This window comes from Chenopodium quinoa, unplaced genomic scaffold (genome assembly GCF_001683475.1).
Source record: "Chenopodium quinoa cultivar QQ74 unplaced genomic scaffold, ASM168347v1, whole genome shotgun sequence".
Classification (NCBI taxonomy): Eukaryota; Viridiplantae; Streptophyta; class Magnoliopsida; order Caryophyllales; family Amaranthaceae; genus Chenopodium; species Chenopodium quinoa.
Window position 1 is genome coordinate 1140076 of NW_018744128.1, and position 23537 is coordinate 1163612.

The 23537-nt window shown below is 36.3% G+C and overlaps 1 protein-coding gene across 1 annotated transcript; it reads left to right on the forward strand.

Moving 5' to 3' along the window:
* Positions 1 to 11610: 11610 nt before the first annotated feature.
* LOC110692734 (beta-adaptin-like protein C) lies at positions 11611 to 21841 on the forward strand. The gene is made up of 15 exons (XM_021869779.1): positions 11611 to 12000; positions 13758 to 13955; positions 15263 to 15376; positions 15499 to 15749; positions 16490 to 16625; positions 16728 to 16907; positions 17033 to 17125; positions 17206 to 17417; positions 17513 to 17576; positions 17691 to 17870; positions 18597 to 18689; positions 19236 to 19621; positions 20142 to 20331; positions 20416 to 20619; positions 21151 to 21841. Exons 1-15 carry the CDS (start codon positions 11914 to 11916, stop codon positions 21448 to 21450), a joined length of 2688 nt encoding a protein of 895 aa, XP_021725471.1. The 5' UTR covers positions 11611 to 11913; the 3' UTR covers positions 21451 to 21841.
* Positions 21842 to 23537: the final 1696 nt, after the last annotated feature.

The window sequence follows — 23537 nt, forward strand, 5'->3', positions numbered from 1 at the left end:
TGGGAATGTATACATTATTTCAAGCTGCTTCTGTCCAAATGAATCTAAAAACCACTTAATCAAGCTGCTTCTGTCCAAATGAACATAGATACCCTTGGTTTTGTTCCAAAACCTCCACTTATTTATCATTTTGCATCAAATTGAAAGGTATCAATACAATAACACTTCCTTGTACAATGAGTATGGAGGTTCTGAAGAAAGAGGGAGGGGGGATGGCTGTTCAAAAGCATCTTCTGGCAAAAAAAACTATGCTAAGCTAATAATTTGGTTTGATCCATGACTCACTGACATCACAGATTAAAATATTAGAATTTATTGACTCTACAGCTCAGACCAGACACGCCAATAGTGTGGCGCTACAGCTCAAACCTTGGCGCCAATAGTGGAGCTTCAATCTGGGACTGTTTTCAGTGTTATTAGTCAACTAGGGTATGCCTAAAGTCGTACTAGGTCAATTCCGATTAAAATATTAGACTTTATTGACTCTAATTAATTAATTAGGCAAAGTTCTTTAAGTCATTAATTTATTTATTTAGTCTTAACACAAGTCAACAAACGGTTAAGAGAAACATAGAATATATATGCACAACAAATAATGCACAATTAGTCAAGTAGGCACAATATGATGCAATGAGTTCGCAACCTAACCATGGCTCTAGTTCTCTAAAGTTCGGGATATGGTTTAGTCAATAGAGGGTCCATGGTTAATTATCCGGATGCACCGCGCGGAAGCCTAACCGTGAAGGGTTGGCGCGAGTGGATGGGACACCGCAAGCTTTAGAAAAAACTCGCTTCCATGGTTTGGTGAATTCAACATCTCGGATGTACCCTTTGTTGCACGGAGCGTTCAATCGGGTAGATGGAGCATGAATTCCCAGAGGGTTATGTCCATATGTAGAACACATATGGGTTTCAGAAAAGTGAGAAAAAAAAATTCAATCAGGAAGTAGGATCGAGCAAACAATACGAAAAACCGGTCGAAATTAGAACGCATATTTCTGGCTCGGTATAGGGGGAAATTGGCGCCAGCAATCAGAGACTGGCGCCAATACTGGCGTCTGGCGCTACGGCTAAAATTCTGGCGCCAAGCTCTGGCCCCTGACGCTACTTACCACATGCCTCAGCAGCTTTCTGTGCTCGATAAAATTTTCCAGTTTGGCGCGGTGTTATTTCGGTCCTAGTTGTGAAAGACATTCCTCAAATTTCCTACGTGTAAAACCCTATGTTTTTAACTCATTACGGATGGTCTTTCCAATGAGATCTTTTTTATGCATATGACAATAATGTTAATCAAAATTACGCACATGAAATACTTAGAACTTTTCGAGTCTCATCCACTCATTCTAAATCATTGCCGAAACAAATTCAGGAATTAAAATAGAAATCCTCCCTAGTGGAGTCGCCAAAATACTGTAAGGAATAATTTCAAGACTTAAAAATCCCACTAGCTCGAACCCCACTGTGATCATACACTAAAGTACGATGGCGTCCAAAAGGGAAGAAGATAGAGCAAAAGAGTCGCCAACAAGTTGTTTAGGAACTTGTAAACCATTCACGAGGTGAAGGTTACACCCCTTAATGATCCAAGAGATCGTCAACTCCATAAGGTCATGAACCAAATAAGGGTTCGGGGATGAAGGTACAAATCCAACCTAAAAGAGATTGAACCTGCCCTAATAATAGGCCTCTACTTTATTCTGATCGTATTCATGTGCGCTTTCTGATTAACATGCAATCAATAGGATTAACCCTAAACCTGTTTATCTATGTTGGTTGAATTTAATGCACAAATAAACCATTATTGGCGATCACTTGAAATTATAATCACATTAACCCTCAACAAGATTATTAAATATCTTATTAAGCGTGAGTACAAGTACATAATTCCCTTTAAGCATGCAATAAAGGCTTGATCAAGCAACAACAATAAATCATCAAGCAACATAATAATAATCATAATAATTATAATAATAATCATGAATAATCATCATCAAAATAATAATAAACATAATCATAATCATATTCATGTTAATATTAAAGCATAATAAAAATAGCAAGATCCTAGGCATGATACTAACAAGATTAATAACAAACCCTAGCATGTCACTAAGCAATAAAAATCAAATCTTTAACCCTAACATGATACTAACAATCACAAATATTAGGAAGAACATAAAAAGCATCGTAACAATCATATTTAATATTAACAATACCCTAGGCATGATACTAGGAATATCATAATAACAATATAAACATGATATCTACATCATAATATCAATTAAAACTATAAAGTACTTACTTTGATGCCTCGTACCTCTTTCTAATAACAAAATACACACGTTAGTAACTTCAAGGAAAATAATAAACAAAACAATTAAATTAAATAATTGAAAGAGAGATTTGGGACCAAACCCTCAGAAATTAAAACCTTTCACGTCTAAGGCGAAGGCAAATTCGAATATGGCTAGGTGTTTCTAGATCTTGTGAATGCGGAATTTTGTATGAAAAAGCAAAGTTTGAAAGAAAGAATTGAATGTTTTAGAGAAATGACTGATTTTAGAGAATGCTAAAGAATTAATGATTGTTGATGAATGATGGATGTAAAATAATTTCTCAAAACGGAGTTTTTAATACGATACTTATAGAGAAAATCAGCCAAAAAAGATAAATTAACAAAACAGAGTCTAACGCTCAGAAAACAGGGCTGGCGCCAACCCTGGCTAGCTAGCGCCAAGGCCTGGGGTTTGGCGTCAAGCCTGATACCAACGCGTTTTCGAAAATCCGATAAGTTTACCGTACTGGAGGATAAAATAATATAATTTCCTCAAAAATGCTATTTGATTTTGATTAAAACTCTGAAAAGTCAACAAAAGTCAATTTAATTGAATTAGGAATGAAAAGAACCTTCTAGAAGATTCTAGAAGACTAAAACCATTCCTAATTTCATTAGGAATGATAAATCATATTAGGCCCTCCCCAAGATCATTGGGTCGTATATAAAGCTCAAACCGGGCCCAATTTGGTAAATTGGCCATAACTTCCTCAATATTCATCGGAATTGGGCTTATAATATATCGTTGGAAAGGTCTTTGCAAGCCCCATCCAACTACACTACTATTGGACCCATATCATGGACCAACCAAACTGGATTGACTGTTTTCTTAAAATAAGTTTTCAAAAATAGAGAGAAGAGAAAAGAAATTAAAACTTTCCGCAACACTAGACCTTTCCACACTTTCGTTTCATTCGATTATGATTCGACGTGAAGGGTACTCATCACTGGGTTTGGTTTTGGGGAGACACAAATGGGTGTCTACACAAGGCTTCATAATTTTGCAGAGATTCCTCGGTAAAAGCATTGAGTGCAAGAGGATCTTCAAGGTGATATCTGATATGATCTGCTGTGTCCTATCTATATTTATCAGTGGAGAAAGCATGAAAATTTTGCAGAGATGCTGGTGGTTTACAACTTCATGCCCATGAGGCTTCTTCTTTCCCTTCTAATCCAATTTTAAAGTTTTGGTACTTAATCGAATTTAAGTTAAAGCGATAGATGTATATGTTCCATTGAATATTGTTTTGTTTGTGCTCTATGGAAGATGGAATTTTATGAAGTTTTATTGTAATTTACATCTCTTTTAAGCAAGCAATATATTAACTACCACTTTTTTTAAAAAAATAAATAATTGTGTTTAGGTGCTTATGGTACCAGAGGTTTTATAGGAGAGGTTGCTTTTTTTTATGAATTTCCCCTCTTGTTAGACCTTGTATTGTATTTAGCTAATGGGCCGATGTTAAGCTCTATTCTCTTCTCCTAGGTTTTATATATATCTTGTGAATATCGTAATACAACACACAGAAAACATTTACACTAAACTTGTTCTCTAAAGTTTGACATGGTATCGGAGCCAAAATCAATTTAAACCCTAAAACTCTAATTTTTTTTTCTCTAATCTCTACAACTCTAATCACTAATCTCTAAAACTCTAAACTCTAATCTTCTCTATTGATAATCGACAATGGTGGACGAGAACAAAATCGATCCTTCATCCCCTTTTTACCTTGGATCGGGTGATCAACCCGGAAACCTAATTTCTCACGTAATCTTGAAGGGTGAGAACTATCTACCATGGTCAAAGGCTATGTCTTTGTCCTTGAAATCTAGGCGGAAATTCGGGTTTGTCGATGGCACTATCTCCAAACCCACAGAGAAAAAGAAGATGCTCGATTGGGATACGGTAAACTCAATGTTGGTGTCTTGGATTTTGAGGGCTATTGAGCCGAAAATTGCTGCATCTATCCAATATTTTGAAGAAGCCAAACGGCTGTGGGAATACCTAGACAAACGCTACTGTGAGGCAAGTGGTCCTCGCTTGCAACAATTGAGGGCAACAGTCACAAATTGCAAGCAATTTCCCACCATGACTGTTGAGGATTATTACACCCAATTAATGGGTTATTTTGATGACCTTTTACGCCTTAAACCCCCACATAGCTGCAAGTGCGGCTCTTGTTCATGTGATGGTGCTGCTGCATACGAGAAGGACGGGGAGGAGGAGATATTGCATCAAATTCTGGTCGAGATTGATGATAGCAAGTATTCTACGGTTCGCACAAACCTTCTCTCTCAACATCCCCCCGCAACTATTGATCGTGCTTATCAAGCACTCCTTCAAGAGGAGCGCTCTAGGAGTATTGCTCAATCTCATACCTCTATGACACGTGAAGATGTTCGTGTGTTTGCTCTGCCCTCGGACCGTAGATAATTTCAATCGAGTGGACAAATCGAAACTTTATTGTACTCATTGCAAGCGGCCTGGTCATGACAACGTGGGTTGTTTTGTACTCCATAGCTACCCTGACTGGTGGCTGGAGAAGTATGGTAGGAAGGGCCGTGCTCCATCCTCTGCTGCTGCTACTTACTCGGGACAGCAGGGTGCTTTGCCTGCACCTAGCACCACTACGTGAAATATGAATTTGGCACCGGTTCAAACCCGGCCTAAGGCACCGGTTTGAACCGGTGCTAAAAATGGCAAAAAAAAAAATCCTTGTTTTTGGCACCGGTTAACCGGTGCCAAAAGTGCCCCAAAATTTTTATTTAATTTTTTTTTTTGTTTTATCGTTTTATCCACTTAAAAATTAAATAGACTAAATTAATAACCACATCAAAACATAAATCAAATATCATCGAATATTTACAGTATATGATAAAAAAAAATTATAATATATATCAATAAAATAGTTTGATTACAACATATAAGTATGAAAAAAAATTACAATATAAATTTAAAAAAAATTACAATATAAATAAAAAAAAACCCATTCACATCTAAATCAATATTCTTGTAACTTGTTTCTTCGATTTCAGATCTAAATAGCATACCTGCACCAATTAGAACAAAAAAAATCGATTAATATAATTAAGCCTAAAAAAAAACAACCCAGAAATTTAATCCCAAAAATTCAAACCCAGAAATTTAATCCCGAAAATTCAAACGTAGAAAAAAATTGAAATCGAAAAAAAACTTGAAAACCTAGTATTCGAATAAACCCAGAAAACGAAAAAAATTGAAATCGAATAAACCCAGAAAAAAAAAAACCAAAAATCGATTAAAATAAAAATCAAAAACTGATTAAAACCCAGAAAATAAAAAATAAAAATCGATAAAAAAAACTCAGAAAATAAAAATCAAAAACGAAATAAAATCGCTTAAATTAAAAAAAAAATCGATTAATATAAAAAAACCCAGAAAATTAAAAAAAAACGAATTAAAAAAATGGATTAAGACAAAAAACCAGAAATAAAAAAACAAAAACGAACCCAGAAAATAAAACCTTGGATTAAAAAAAAAAACCCAGAAAATAAATATAAAAAAAACGAATTCAAATGATTAACAAAAAACAAACCCAGAAAAAAAAAAAAAAAAAAAAAAAAAAAAAAAAACAAATATCAAATTGGTGATGCATGTGGTGGTCTTGGTGGTGTTGCATGTGGTGGTGCAAGTGGTGGTCTTCAATAGAAAGAAAGAAGGAGATCGAGAAAGAAAGAGAAGGAGATCGAGAAAGAAAGAGAAAGGAGATCGACATTTCTGTGGGCTGGGCTGGGCCGGAGGTTGTGGTTGTGACGGTGGTTGTTGTGGCGGTGAAATGTCGGCTGAAAATCTAATTACTCGAGAAGGAGAAGATAGGAGGAGGAGAGGAGAGGAGAGAGAAAGAGAAAGAGGAGGAGAGGACAGGAGAGAGAAAGAGGAATGAATTAGGTTAGGGTTGAGAAAATTTAAGTAGCAGCCGCTTTTTTTTTAATACTTAAAATATCGGTTCACAAAGGCACCGGTTCAAACCGGTGGCCTTTATGTTTTTGCCACCGGTTTGGACTGAACCAGTGCCTTTTATTCTGCTTTAACTTCCCACCAATTTTGTAGCCCATTTTTGGCACCGGTTTGGGCTGAACCGGTGCCAATTAGGGGGTGCCTTTTTGATATTTTCTACTAGTGCACCAAAGGTCCTGCCTCGACCTCTGCTACTGCTGCTCCAACCTCGAGCAAACCCCCGATGCGTGCAAATTCCGTGGGCTTCTCTGGTGACTCCTCTCCTCTTTCGAATGATACTGTTTCTGCTCTCTCTGAATTTAAACCCGAGCATGTTCGCCTCCTTTTGAATATGGTTAATAACCAAGAGGAAAAAATGATTGGTGAGTATTTTTCTCCATATTGGATTGTCGACACTGGTGCGTCTCACCATGTTACGGGGGATGCAAACTCTTTGATGAATGTGACTGATATTTCTCCGTGTCCTGTTGGGTTACCCGATGGTGCACATGCTATGGCTACGAAGATGGGACGAGTGCACTTAACAGATTGCATTATTCTGGAAAATGTTCTTTTTGTTCCGAAATTAAATTGCAATTTAATTTCGGTCTCTAAAATGATTGATGATTCTCATTGTTTTGTACGATTCACTGACTCTTTGTGTGCTATACAGGACCAACATTCGGGGAGCCTGATTGGAGGCGGTGAATGGATAGATGGACTCTACTATTTCCGGCGTCTTCCCAAAGTATGTGCGGTGACGGATCAAGAGCTGTCTACATTTGAGCTCTGGCATCGTCGTATGGGACATCCGTCGGATAAAATTGTCAAGTTAGTTCCTGTAATTAGTGCTAGTTCTAGTAGCAAAATTTTGAATAAAGCATGTGATGTTTGTCCATAGGCTAAACAAACTCGAGATAGTTTTCCCGATAGTGATAGTAGGGCTAGTCGTATTTTTGAATTAATACATTGTGATTTGTGGGGGCCATATAAGACACCTTCTAGTTGTGGTGCTCACTATTTTTTTACTATTGTTGACGATTTTTCAAGAGGCTTATGGGTTTATTTGTTGAATGATAAAACTGAGGTTTATTCTTCATTTTTATCTTTCTTTGCTATGATTAAATGCCAATTTGAAGTGATTGTGAAATGTGGGCGGAGTGATAATAGTACGGAATTTAAACACATGATTCCGTATTTTGATGAACATGGCATTATTTTTCAAACCTCTTGTGTTGGTACACCACAACAAAATGGACGGGTAGAACGTAAGCATCAACATATTTTAAATGTGAGTCGTGCACTAATGTTTCAAGGCAATTTGCCGGCTAGTTTTTGGGGTGAGTGTGTGCTTGGGGCGGTTTATTTAATTAATCGTACTCCTTCACGTGTCCTAGCTAATAAGACTCCATTTGAAATACTATTTGGTGTTGCACCTAATTTTGATGAATTGAAGGTATTTAGGTGTCTTTGTTTTGTCCATAATCAAAAGGCTAAGGGTGACAAGTTTGCTCCTCGTTGTCGGAAGTGTGTGTTTGTGGGCTACCCTCATGGTAAGAAGGGATGGAAGGTATATGATTTGGAGTCGGGTGACATTTTTGTTTCTCGTGATGTCAAATTTTTTGAGAATGAATTCCCTTTTGTGGATAATAGTCAAGTGGGTACGACAACTATGTCTAATGACAATGTAGGGTTTGACGTTGATTTTTCATACGATCTTGAACATATTCTAGAGGTTGGTGAAGCTACCCTTGATCCCAGGCCTCCTCCCGAAGTACACAGCCCTGTTTCCCCCACTACAGCTGCTGAAACTGCTTCCCCTGCTGTTGTCGGCAGACTAGATCGCAGCCGCACTGTGGCGACTAGTTTTGCCCGCAGCCCACCTGCGACAGAGACTGCTCCAACGCTGCTCCGAGCACTCTCTCTGCTTCTTCTCTTGGTTTGAGCCGTGATCAACGCAACAAACATCCGCCTGGTTGGCATCGTGACTACGTTGCACAAACTATTTCTCTTCCCGGTCCATCTATCTCTCCAAGTTCATCGTCCTCTCCAAGCTCCTCAGGTACTCCCTATCCTTTAGCACACTTTGTGAATTGTGACAAGTTTTCTATGCGCCATCGTGTCTTTATTGCAGCTATTGATACGACAGTGAAGCCTCGTAATTTCAAAGAGGCTATGCAACATGGGGGGTGGAGGGAAGCTATGCAAAAGGAAATCTCCGCATTGGAAGATAATGAGACTTGGGTTGTGGAAACCTTACCTCCGGGGAAGAAAGCTCTCGGATGCATGTGGGTTTATAAGGTGAAACATAATTCTGATGGCACGGTTGAGCGTTTAAAGGCTCGTCTTGTTATATTTGGCAATCATCAGGTTGAGGGTATTGACTACAATGAGACATTTGCCATGGTTGCTAAAATGGTCACGGTTCATGCATTCTTAGTTGTTGCTGCAGTGAAGAATTGGGAACTCCATCAAATGGACGTTCATAATGCATTTCTCCATGGTGATCTTGATGAGGAAGTCTATATGAAACCACCCCCGGGCTTCCATACTTCTAGTTCTGATTCGGTCTTTCGCCTTCAAAAGTCTCTGTATGGCCTCCGACAAGCACCTCGATGTTGGTTTTCTAAGTTGGCCACCTCTATGAAAAGGTACAATTTTCTGCAATCGTACTCTGACTACTCTCTATTCACTCTGCAAACTGGATCTATACAGCTCAGTGTTTTGGTGTATGTTGATGACTTAATCATTGCTGGTAATGATTCTTCTACTATTTCACAATTCAAATCATATTTGAGTGACTGTTTTCATATGAAAGATTTGGGTATGTTGAAGTATTTTCTTGGTATTGAGGTTGCACGTAGTCCGGAGGGCATATATTTGTGTCAACGGAAATATACTCTTGATATTATCGCAGAGTCTGGTTTACTAGGGGCACGTCCGGCAGGTACCCCTATTGAGCACAATCATACTCTGGCAACATTATAGTGATCTTTCTTTTCTGATTTATTTGTCTTTTACTAGACCGGATTTGGCATACGCTGTGCATATTTTGTCTCAATTTATGCAACAACTGAGACAGGACCATTGGGAAGCGGCGCTTCGTACGGTCAGGTACTTGAAGGGATGTCCTGGTCAGGGAATTCTTTTGAGTTCTGATTGTGATTTACATACAACAGGTTGGTGTGATTCAGATTGGGCGGGTTATCCCTTGTCGCGTCGTTCTATCACTGCTGGTTGGTGTTTCTTGGTGCTTCTCCCATATCCTGGAAGACTAAGAAACAGGACATTGTGGCCAAGTCTTCTTCAAAGGCCGAATTCCACTCAATGTCTAAGACTGTTGGTGATTGAAATGGTTGAAGGCCCTTCTTCTGAGTTTGGGTGTCTCGCATCCCCATGCTATGAGTTTGTTTTGTGATAATCAATCTGCTTTGTATATTGCGAAGAATCCGATTTTTCATGAGCGTACCAAGCACATTGAGGTGAATTGTTATTATCTTCGCGATGCAATTCAGGATGGTATCATTAGTCCGTCTTATGTGAAGACAACAGACCAATTAGCGGATATATTCACCAAGACTTTGAGTAAAAGTCAATTCATGTATTTACTTGGCAAGTTGGCCATTTGTGATTTGCATGCTCCAACTTGAGGGGGGGTGTTAGACCTTGTATTGTATTTACCTAATGGGCCGATGTTAAGCCCTATTCTCTTCTCCTAGGTTGTATATATATCTTGTGAATATCGTAATACAACACACAGAAAACATTTACGCTAAACTTGTTCTCTAAAGTTTGACACCTCTCCCAAGTATCGTTTAGGATCCATGGTGCAACAAGGATTTACCCTTGCTAGGGCATGTATGCCAAATATGTAAAACTTGTTCTCCCTCCTTTTCCAATTAATGTTCTTCGTTCTTTTGGTCACAATTATTAGAGAAAATGTGATGGGATTTGGTTTATTATGTGGTGAGAAAATATGGTTTTATTGAGTAAATTTAACTAAAAAGAAATTAGTGGTTGGTTTAATTTTGGCTACTTGAAGCCAAGTGGGGATATAACAAACAATAAGATCTTCAACTCCTCATGGGCTACACGATTGTGAGCAAAATGATTATCAAAATCAATATGTTTGCTACGATCTTGCTGAATTGTACTACTTGTAAGATAAAGTAGAAGAGAAAGCTTATCCCGTACAACTAAACCTAGCCTTTTTAATAAGGATAAGATTATCTCCTTAAAAATGACACATTTAGGAAATAGAAAGACAATTATCACCCAAAATCAACGATCCGAATATGAAATGATGAAGGAGACACATTTAGAATTTTATATAAGATCAACGATCCGAATCAGCAATTTGAATCCTTCTCCTCCAATTACAATATTTTATAAGATATATGTGACCACAAATTGAATTTATATGGAGTAATAAAACATCATGTTTAATTTTTAAGAATCCAAATATGAAAATATTAAGTGAGTTCAACTTATTTGAGTTGATACTTATCTCATACAGTAAATGATTAATTAGAAGTACCAATTGGTTGTTGGTGTAGTGGTGATTGAGATTACACTCGGTAAGAAAGGCCCGTGTTCGATCCCCCGCAACAACAATTGGGAAGGGACTGAAACCTAACCACCCAAAACGGATCCCCGAATTCAGATTATCCCAAAGTGTGAAAAAATGATTAATTAGAAGTGCAAGTGTAATGACATCTTATACAACGGAGTAACATTTTATTTTATAGCAAATAGAGTCAAAGTTCGGTCAACTCGTAACAAATTAAATCTAATAGATTAGAAAAATACAAATCAGATAAACGAATCATAACAAACTAAACGGTTAGGTCGGTTACGGAATGAATCCTTATATACTCGTAAATCGTAATAAGGATTGCAGATAACTGATATACCCTATACGATTTTGTTTTTATTTTATTTTTTTGACGAAATCCTATAACGAATTTAACATTACTAAAATTTTTGTAATATGTTAAGAAATTGAAGAATATTGAATTAGACCTACACAAAAATTAGTTCCGATCTTAATTAAGAACGACAATCTAATATATATATATATATAAAGGGGAGTTTTTTCCCGAGTTTTTAAGAGAGCCACGTAGGATCTAATTTTCTCAGCGCGCCATATAGGATTATAAATCTTAGAAGTAGCCAATTAAATAAGAGATTATTAATTTCTTTTAGAATTAAATGATTTAAATGTCACGTAAGCAAATTGGCGAATGAGATGTTTAAATTAAATTAATTAAATATTATATATTATCTTTTAATATTAGGAATTTTATCTAAATATATAAAACAAATTTTAGGCTCATAATTAATAAAAAAAAAATTATTTAAAAAAAATCAAACAAAACGTGCATCGCACTTTCTATTATACACTCGAATATACACCCAAATATGAACAAACATTTCCAATTGCCAGTCAGCAACCTCCTCAAAACATCCAAGCCCAACCATCGAAAAAGCCAGTTAACTCATTAGTCTTCTTCTCTTACATCCGCCATTGTTGATTCTCTCTCCTCCATTGACGCCATTTTCAAATCACCTCCAAAACCTTGGAGAACGAATCACAGCGAGAACGATGAGCGGTCACGATTCCAAGTACTTCTCCACTACGAAGAAGGGTGAAATCCCTGAACTCAAAGAAGAGCTCAATTCTCAGTATAAGGTTCTCTTTTTGCCACATCTATTCATTCAATTCGTTTTCTTACTAGTCATTTTCTACGCTTAATTTCTCGAATTTCGAAGTTTTCGTTGCTAATCGATGGAAATGTAAGCAGATCTGTTCGTTTTTTGTTCGAAATCCGTGCTTGTTTTATCGATTTTTGTGTGATTGTTGAAGAATTCGTGAATTTTTGGATTTGTTGCTGTTGATTTTATACGGATCAGACCTAGGGTTAGCTGTAGATTAGTGACAACGTAACTGCAGCTTCAATTTTTGATTTATCGAATTACATCGGTTTATTATTTCTTTAGTTATAAAATTGGTGGAATTCGATTATGATTGGATGTATGATGAGCTGCACTTATGAAATTGAAAAGTTTTGATGAATTTCGTGCTGGTGTTGCATCTGAATTCAGGTAGGATTTGCATAGATAAGCTATGTATTGAAAATGAGGAAATGTATGAGTCTATTAGATGGAGCTATGTCATATGAAGGATTTTCGACTTTACGTTGTGCAATTGGAATGTTTGCAATATTACGAGAGGTTGCTGGGGTGTTTAGAGATTTCCGAGAGAGTGGTTTTTGCTGATCTTAGCCCTTTGGACTCTTTAAGACTTTGAGAAAAACATTTTGACATAGTTTGATATTATTGATATTACAGGCATAGTGCCTTACAAATTTTACAGCTGGATTGATAGTGGGCTGAATTTAGAGTAGTTTCTACTGTTGTAGAGAACAATAACCAGTATATAGAGATTTAGTCTTCTAATTTCTTTAGTTTTTACAGTAATGTAAATGCAAATATGCAATCTTCATCCATTTCATGCCCGGCTTATTATTAGCACAGACATGCATCTTAGTTTCTTATCCAAGTATGGAGACCATAACTGTTGAATTGATGATAAATCTCTTGTACTGTGAACACTATCGAGTATTGATTGACTGAAAAATTGGGAATGATTTATCCGCAAACTAGAACTGGACAGGTTAGGTCATAGAAGCGATGAAGGATATGAGTTTAGAACTGCATGGATTATGGACTAATAATTCCCAAGGTTTATTTCTAGGTTGCTACATTTTGTATGATGCTATTGATTTTAAAATATTGGTTTGTAGACTTGGAGTTTCATTCTTTGCACTTTTGCAGTATATGGTGTTTCCTTCATCCATACCAATTCCAACTTTGTTCCAGAACTTAATATTAGGGAACTGGCACGATGTCACCTAAACAGAGGAAGTGTGAGGCAGCGCAAGTCTGCTTCCTCATGTTCCCAAGGGAATGTCTCAATTTGATCTTTATGCCCTTATAATCACCTTCAGCCAACATAATGTTTTTCCCAAAGAAGTTATTCAGCTTATGTATAGTTGTGTATCCAATCCTCCTTCCACCATCTAATTTATAAAGGGGGAACTAGGGAAATGCGATCATACTATAGTATATTCAACCAGAGGGGGATATTGTTAATATGTTTACTAAGCTTCTGATCAAGGAGCCTATCCCCGCTTAATAGGAGAAAGAAGGCATTTAAGGGTGATGAGTTGGAGAGATCTTTTTGAATAAATTTGCAACTTTTATACCTCATCACCTCAGAGTTGCAGCTCAAGAGTCCAATACTCCTATTTGTTGTATTCTTTGTGGTTTTATTTTTCATTGAATTCACAGTTTGTGCCAATTATATTTTATTTTCATACTGCGTTTTCATGTGGCTGTCATTTTTGTATATTGGCTTTTCACCTGCCTGTTATCATCTCTTTTTAGGATAAGAGGAAGGATGCTGTGAAAAAGGTTATAGCTGCAATGACTGTAGGCAAAGATGTGTCATCATTGTTCACTGATGTTGTGAACTGCATGCAAACAGAAAATTTGGAGTTGAAGAAACTAGTATACTTGTATCTCATTAATTATGCTAAAAGCCAACCGGATCTGGCAATTCTTGCAGTCAACACATTTGTCAAGGTAAGGTGCAACCTCACCATTGTATGCCCTTGATACATAATTTTTCCTGGCTTCATTGTTAGATCTTGGCTGTTGAATTTTATGTTACATTATCCATCATAATGCTTTTAGCTCAACCAGTTTGGCTGTCTCAGAGTTGTCGATTGATGAGGAGCTAATGGATGTTTATGTGGTAACTAATAGACAAATACTTGTAAAGAAAATTTAGAAGAGTCAAAATAAAGTGAACATGTGTGTCTATGTGTTGCTAGCATCGCATGATACCTCTACACTATCTTTATTATCCTATATCTCTTGAAGAAGCAATATCTTTATTACTCAAATTACTCGACTGAATAGCCCATATCTCTTGAAGAAGCAATATCTTTATTATCTTAAGTTATGACTGTTCTCAATCTGTCTAAAAATTGGTCCACTTTGAAATTGTGACTCACACCAAGTGGGAATCTTTTGCAGAATATGTAGTTTAAACTTTTCCACACAGCAACGCTCTTATACCTATTTGGTTCATAATTGAAACTCCACTTTGTAACCACACCAAGCTTGAAATTTCTAATGATATAGCTGATTTCTGACTGATGAAGGATGGAAATAGTTGCGCATCTAGGTTATCAAATAGTTCTGGATGTTGATTAAACTTTTGGAAGATTCGTAAACAAGGTTGTGGTTGGAAGGAAGTAAGTTTAAGTCACTGCTCAAGCAATAAAGCACACTTCCAAGCTCACCTTTTGCAATATCTGTTTTTTTAGATGATCTACCCTTTCCCATTGGGCTTATTTTTCCTTGCTTTCATCTTAACACGTGGCGGAGCTAGGATTTCAGGCTAGAGGGTTCTTCTTCTTCCCCTTTTTTTGTATTTTTTTTAATTTATTTTTTATTTTTTATGAGGGCAAGATGTTAATCAAGTACCAACTTTTTAATATAAAATTTAGTTTTAGTCTAAAGATTTCTGAAATTCTATCATGCTAGTCTAATAAATATGTATGAAACTCCAGTAGTCCAGTGCAAAAGAAAAATAATAAAAAGTCATAACCTAGTCATACTTATGAGTTATGGTTTTGAAATAATTGGGATTATCAAATTTAGATATAGATTGTAGACAACTCAATAGACCACCAGTGGGTCTGTGCAGCAATTTATTTCCAGTACTAAAGCTTTGAAGAGGAGATTTAATTTCTGATTATATTGGGATTATCAAAATTTTTTATGAATTGTAATACCAGTTTTCCTCTTTAATAATGCTGTGTGTTTCATTAACCATAATTCTTTGCTGCTCTAGCTAATAATGTACTGTTTTATCTCTGCAGGATTCACAGGACCCAAATCCTTTGATTCGGGCATTAGCAGTGAGAACAATGGGCTGCATTCGTGTTGATAAAATCACCGAGTATTTGTGTGATCCTCTTCAGAGGTGCCTCAAGGTTGTCATATTGATTATAATATCTTTCAAAAATTTCATTGTTGGACATATGTGCAATGGATAACATCTATCTTTGAGCAATGCAGGTCTAATTTGTTTGTTCTGTCTTTTGCTTCTTAACAGGATGATGATCCATATGTTCGCAAGACTGCTGCTATATGTGTGGCTAAGCTTTTCGATATAAATGCTGAGCTTGTTGAGGATAGGGGATTTTTGGATTCACTGAAAGACTTGATATCTGACAATAACCCGATGGTAGTTGCCAATGCTGTGGCAGCTCTTGCTGAGATTCAAGAGAACAGCGCAAGACCCATCTTTGAAATCACAAGTGTCACACTTCAGAAGCTTCTTACTGCCCTTAATGAGTGCACAGAGTAAGTTGTGATCTCCTGAATTTATTGTTTTCTGTGTAAATGTGCTGTTAAGATATCATTCTTGTCTCAGTTGTGATGTGGACGTTGTCTTGTTTTCTATTGGATGTTTAAGTTTGGAGTTACTTGACTTTGAACGACACGCATATTTTGCAAGTTTTGTGTATTTTTCAGTAAGCATACAAGTGATAGATTAGCCATATGAATTATTGCTTTCAATCCAAGAATAACTTTTCAGCACTTCTATTTTTTTCTTGATCAATTTTGTTGTATGACAATGGAAGTACCCTGGACTTGATAGTAACTAATTGTGTACCATTCCTTTCTAATATAATGAATTTTGCTCATTTGACTAGTCTGTCACAATTTTCTGGGATGGAGAGTGTTTCGATGTTTTTAGAGTGAAGGCTTAACCTGGTTATATATGGTTCTTTGCGCCCTTTCCATGCACTAACTGCTGTCTCATCTTCCTTAGAGATAATGGCATTCATATGCGTTTTCCTTATACAAACAAATGTATAAAATTTATACGGGTGGTTTAAGAACGATTACTAATTTTTTTTTTATCTTGGTTGTGTGTGTCAACTTCAGTTTGGCTGCACAGCTCAATTTCTTACTTTTTTTTTTTTTTTTTTTTTTTGGGGGGGGGGGGGGGAGGCACAGACAGGTTTATCCAGCTGTTAGGACCTTGTCACTCGCTACTGCTGATGTTTTTATCTAACAATAATTTTCACTGTTTTCAGGTGGGGTCAAGTTTTTATATTGGATGCTCTGTCAAGATATAAAGCAGCTGATGCTCGAGAAGCTGAAAACATTGTAGAGAGAGTCACTCCGCGTCTACAACATGCGAATTGCGCTGTTGTGCTTTCAGCTGTGAAGGTAAGCTTTTCCTTTTCCCTTTTTCTGATTGTTAAATGATCATTGTTAGATGTCTGTGCTGCAGCCTGCATCCTTTGATTTTGTTTTGGTGGATTTATGCAGATGATTCTTCAGCAAATGGAACTCATTACTAGTACTGACATTGTTCGAAATCTTTGTAAGAAAATGGCCCCTCCACTTGTAACCCTTCTTTCTGCAGAACCTGAGATACAGTATGTTGCCCTAAGAAATATCAATCTGATTGTGCAAAAGAGGCCAACTATTCTGGCCCATGAAATTAAGGTATTGTAGTTTTTATAGAGCCTGCATTTCTAGCTGTGAACACCTGTTTTTGTAAAATTAAGTACACTCTAGCCATTTTACATTCCATAGCTGTTGATGACCATACATGCCTTTTTTGTTGTAAGGTGTTTTTCTGCAAGTACAATGACCCCATATATGTCAAAATGGAGAAGTTGGAAATTATGATCAAGCTTGCTTCGGACAGAAATATTGATCAGGTGAATGATCAATTATCTGTTGCTACTTAAAGATTCTGGAATTCATTGGTTCTGCGCTTATCTGATGATCGTGTTTCTAGGTCTTACTGGAGTTCAAAGAGTATGCCACGGAAGTAGATGTAGATTTTGTTAGAAAGGCTGTTCGTGCAATTGGTCGGTGTGCCATCAAGTTGGAGAGAGCTGCTGAACGCTGCATCAGTGTCTTGCTAGAGCTTATCAAGATTAAAGTAAACTATGTAGTTCAGGAGGCAATTATAGTCATTAAAGATATATTTAGAAGATACCCTAACACGTAAGTTGCTAGGTTTTTTTTTTTTTTTTTTTTTTTTTTTTTTTTTTTTTTTTGGTGTTGATATGTCTTCCTAAATTTTGCCATGATTTTTCCAGCTATGAATCTATCATTGCGACTCTTTGTGAGAGCTTAGACACTCTAGATGAACCAGAAGCCAAGGTAAAGATCTATGACATTCAGTTGTTTCTCTTTTCTATTCTTTTCTTCTTCTCTTTATTTTTTATTTTTTTTATTTTTAAATTGAGGCTTATTTATCCACATATATTATCTCAGGCTTCTATGATTTGGATCATTGGTGAATATGCGGAAAGAATTGACAATGCAGATGAGTTACTTGAGAGCTTCTTGGAAAGTTTTCCTGAAGAGCCACCACAAGTGCAGTTGCAATTGCTGACAGCTACTGTCAAGCTTTTTCTAAAGAAGCCAACAGAAGGGCCACAGCAGATGATTCAGGTATCTGCCATTTTAAGGCCAAATATAGTCATTGCTGATCTGATATTGCATGTTTGGTGCTATATTAGAAAATAACTGATTAAATCCTTTTATATAATAAGTAATAAGAGGCAAAGGGAAACTTATACTTTGGTTTATTGTAACCCAATGCTAAATATTGCCGTGCTAATTGAGTGGTGAGGTAACTGTTATTGAAGCTGGAAAGTGATGTTTTTGTGTCTTAAACTACTAATGGTAATCAATATTCGAAAAAGAAATAAGAGTGAGGATTAAATGCTTAGAGATATTGAGATTGGGCTTTGGAAATTGATAGCCAATTAAACACAGTACTTTTCTTACACAAGGATTCGATGGGGTTTGATAAGAATCTAATAAGAACTGTATAGTAACTGTGTTCTAATGGGTAGATATGTGATGAAGATTTCTGTGGCTAGAAAATAAATTTGCGGTCTTCCACAAATTTATGCATTTAGTATAGTTGAGTTGGACAAGTTATACTATCTCCGTTAAATGTTATGTGCAACTTTGGGGTATTATTTGTGACATATAAAATATTCCAAAGTTGCACATAACATTTATGTTTTGAAAATTGTGGCAATTAAACCGAGGCGGTAAAAAATAAAAATAATTACTTCGTATATAAACAAACAAAAAATAAAAATAATTATATAGTCCATTTTGTTGTGTAACCTTTTTTCTGATGCTGCCCTGGATGTTGTTTCACAGGCTGTTTTGAACAATGCCACCGTTGAGACTGACAATCCTGATTTGCGTGATCGTGCTTATATATATTGGCGTCTTCTTTCAACTGATCCTGAGGTTAGTATGAACTAGTTAATCTACAGTATGTTGATTTATAAAGCATAAATAATTTGCTTTGTTATCAAAGAGATTGTGGATAATTAGTATCCCAAGCATTAATGATTCTTGGGAAATCGCTTTGGTTGCTTCAATCAATAAATCAATCAATCAATCAAAGCCTTAATTCCATAAGTGGGGGTTGGCTACATGAACCAAATTTGATTATTCCGTGTAATCATCGACAAAGATCCTCCTCCATCCCTTACGATCCAATGCCTCATTCTCATGCAATTTGGTTGCTTGCAATAATAAATAATTATTAAAAAAGAAACAATTATGCGCATCTTTAATGGTTCTTCTAGGCACCTGCTTGCAAGTTTAAAAAAATGAAGTAGGTAGCTCTCCAGTGGAGGATAGAAATCAAATACTTTTATCCTCCAACTGTGAGCTACCTGCTTGATATTTTCGCGTATCTGCAACCAGATACCTAATGGAAACTATTGGAGATGCTTAATTGTCTTTCATATCACTTACACAGCTGCATTGACTATTTTCTTGTTGCAGGCAGCTAAAGATGTTGTGTTAGCAGAAAAGCCTGTGATCACTGATGATTCAAACCAGCTTGATTCTTCTCTCCTTGATGAACTTCTTGCAAATATTGCAACTCTGTCATCTGTGTATCACAAGCCACCAGAATCATTTGTAACTCGTCTCAAAACAGTAGCACAGAGAGCTGAGGAAGAGGATTACCCTGAGGGAAGTGAAACTGGATATCCTGAATCTCCTGCACATCCTGCTGATGGAGCTACATCACCTACATCAAGCTCAGGATCCAGGCAGCCAGCAGCTGCTCCACCAGTTGCAGATCCTGTTCCTGATTTACTTGGTGATCTGATAGGCCTGGACAATTCGAATTCTCTTGTCCCAGTTGATCAGCCTGTACCAGCTGGGTGAGTGTGATGTGCCTTCAGCTTGAAAATTTTCTCATCATGAAAGTTTCAAACATAAAGTTTTTGGTGACCTTTTTATATTTTTAAAGAATTTCAAAAGGGGAGGGCTATTCATTCACAACTTGCTAGTAAGAGTGCATCAAATGATGGCACAAAACTAGGAAAACTATCGAAACAACTACGACTACGTACTTCCCACATTTTGAGATGAGTCCTTTTCTCTGTCTGTACTTGGAGTTCCAGTTTTCTTTCATACCAGGCTCTTCAGCATGGTACTCTTTCGCCAGTCAACTCATGGATAACCTTATTATATTATCCACCCCTCTGGTCAAAAGACCAAGAAACACACTCATAATATTATCTAGGATTGAATGTAAAATACTCAAACCTTGCTCTTGAACTAAAATACCATTATTTATGCATGACCATCACCTTGGCTCGGGGCTATATAAATATATATAGTTAGAATCTTAAAGATTGCTCTAATCTTGATCGAACGCTTCCATTTCTTCCTGTGCAGACCTCCTTTGCCAGTGTTATTGCCTGCTGCCAAAGGTCAAGGTTTACAAATTAGTGCAGAACTTACAAGGAGAGATGGACAAGTATTTTACAGCATGCTATTTGAGAACAATACACAGTCGGTCCTTGATGGGTTCATGATCCAGTTCAATAAAAATACATTTGGTCTTGCAGCTGGTGGGCCTTTGCAGGTACATGTTGCTAGCTGGAAAGTCTTTCCTGGAGAATTTATCTTGTATGTTTTTTACGACTTTTTTTTTTTGTTTTTTTGCCAGGTTCCACCGTTGCAACCAGGGACATCGGAGAGGACTCTTCTTCCCATGGTTCTATTTCAAAATGTTGCTCCGGGGGCTCCAAACACTCTACTCCAGGTGGCAGTAAAGAACAACCAGCAACCAGTTTGGTACTTCAGTGATAAGATTTCATTGCATGTTCTCTTCACTGAAGATGGCAGAATGGAACGTGGAACCTTTTTGGAGGTAATTTATCTAAATTCTTTTTTAATCAAGCAAACTGCCTACTATTTTATTATCATGCTGTTTCGTATCGATGTCTGTATATCCCTGTTTATATTATGACAATGCTACTGAAACTCTGATGTTTGCTAATGGAAGTAATTGTCTCTGTGGCATGCGTATCTAACTACTTAACATAAACAAGAAAAGCGAGTTCATCAATTGGACCCTTGACCGGTGAATGTGTAAAATTCAAAGTCAAATTATGAACTGCCTAAAGCATCAATGGCTCGTACACTAGTTCTTTCTGAAGAACACACAGTTTATTAATTCATAATTTTCATTTTACATAACTGATTATAGAGCAACCAAGATATTACAGATTTAGTTTCCCATTCAATTTCTGTAAACAGCAGTTTAAATATCCTTATATACTGCTCTGTAATTTGTTAGTGATTGGATTTTTACTTGTGCTTGCACACTATTATTTGTAGTGAAATGAGGCTATCTAGTAGTTGATGACTTGTTATTTACTGATATTTTCTTGCATGACAGACATGGAAATCTCTTCCTGATTCAAATGAGGTTTTGAGAGAATTCCCAGGCCTTGTAATAAACAGCATGGACTCAACTCTTGACAAATTGGCTTCCTCAAACATGTTCTTCATAGCAAAGAGGAAAAATGCAAACCAGGAGGTGCTGTATCTCTCAGCCAAGATTCCTAGAGGAATTCCATTTTTGATCGAATTGACTGCAGCAGCCGGAATCCCTGGAGTCAAATGTGCAGTCAAGACACCAAGCCCTGAAATGGCACCTCTGTTCTTTGAAGCACTTGAGCATTTTCTCCAAAGTTAATGATACTTTCATCCTCGTTACCCATCGATGAATCTGTATACTTGTAAGCACTACTGCTAGGTTATGGGGGGCTTGTCATCTATTTCCTCTTGTATGTCATTGTGTTCATGCTGGTTTCTGGTTAGTTAAAATCTTGTTTTCCGGCCAATTTTTGAGGTTTGTAAGGCGAGCTATAAATTTCAGTCATTTTTTTTTCCATTTTATCAAAGGGTGTAATTTAATTGGTCAAGAACTTTAGTTTCTGATTAAATTTTCTTTACCTCAAATTGATTATCTTTGAGCTGTATTGATTATTCGGTTGCCATTAAATAGTGTCTGGAGTATTCCTTGTTATGAAATTACGTATCCGGTAGAATACTTTTGCTTCAGAGTTACAGCATTACTTTGCAAACAGGAGCAATGTCATGATTCCAGTACTATATTTTTGGTCATTGTAGCATACTCTGTATAAATTTTATAAGCCGTATATGCATTCATTAATTTGTAAAGGAGTATTTGAAGCCATTGAAGGTGTATTTTCAAAACTAGCTGAAATTCGACTAAACAGTCATGGAAAGTTGAAACAATGGTAGCCAAATTCTAGTACCAGATTTCCAACAACACTTTGTTTTTACATTCTTTGGTAATTTGACTGTTCGTGACCTTTACTTTGGTAATAGAACCAACGTTACCAACCTACATAGGTCAACAACTTTAAACAACACATGTTAGTATGTTACCGATTTTAAAACTTTGTACTGGAATTACTAGTGCGCGAATTACTAGTAAAATTAATCAGATTCAGATAAAAAAGAAAATCTTACGTTTAAAATTGTAATAACTTTTGTATACATCCGGGTAACTTTTGTTAAATTTAGTTTAACTTTTACGCTTTTTTGGGTAAATTTTTATGAATAAAGCATAACTAATTTTTATTGATATTTGAGTAACTTTCATTCATTAAAGGGAGTAACTTTTGACCATTTTAAGGTAATTTTGTAGCGGATGTACAATATTTTATTGTAAATCCGATTTTTGTAAATGTTTCTGCTAAATTGAAACCAGGGGATTAGGTTTAAGAGCATGTTCACATTTACTGAACTGAGCTAAACTAAACTGATTGGAGCTAAAATGAACTGAGCTGAACTAAATATTTTATGAGAGAGGGAAATTAGGAGCTGAACTAAACTGAACTGAAATGATTGGAGCTGAACTGAATTGATTGGAGTTGAACTGAAATTAAGTAAATATGAACCGGCCCTAAGTCTTATTTACCTTCTATGATTTATTTTTTTTCACCTTATGTGCTCTACTAGAATTTGTTATAAACACTTAGGTGTACCGTACACCCGGGATCATTTGCTATTTAATCAACAAATGAACAAATAATAGTTTCACTCATTTGTTGATTGAATGAGCAAATGACTGGGTATACGGTACACCCGGGTGTACATAATAGGCTCTTGTGCTCTACTTCTTACACCATATTACTGTATTTTTTTTCTTATTTTTTTGGTATTTTCTAAGCCACTTAGGGTCTGTTTGCATACGATTATTTTCAGTTTAGTTCAGTTCAGCTTCTAATTTCCTTCTCTTATAAAATATTCATTTCAGTTCAGTTAAGATCGATTCAGGTCAGGTCAGTTCAGTTCAGCTGAGTTTAATCAATGAGAACAGACCCTTATTATCCCCAACCTTGTTTGCCAAAAATTGGCCTTGCTTGTTCCCAAGTAGAGTTGCAACTATCCTGTTCGTAATCCCCAAACAAGAATAAACTTGGAGTGTTTTTTAGAAACGGGAAAAGGTCTTTTTTATTTAATCTCTTTAATCCACCAATAAAAAACAAAAATAATTTGATAATCATACTGAAAACGAAATTAAGCTTTACTTGCAATTTAGAATGAACTTTTATGTAAACACGCCTTCATATGGGAATGAGTGTTAAAAACCAATTTGTAAATGAAACTATAAGCGGAATATATGGGATTGATACTAGCCTTATTTGGTAATTGGCTGCTGGCTGTTGGGTTGTTTGACTGGTTGTTTGTATTGATTTTTTTTGTTGGCTATTTGACTTTTTATTAGTCTAAAAACATGTTTTGTAAAAT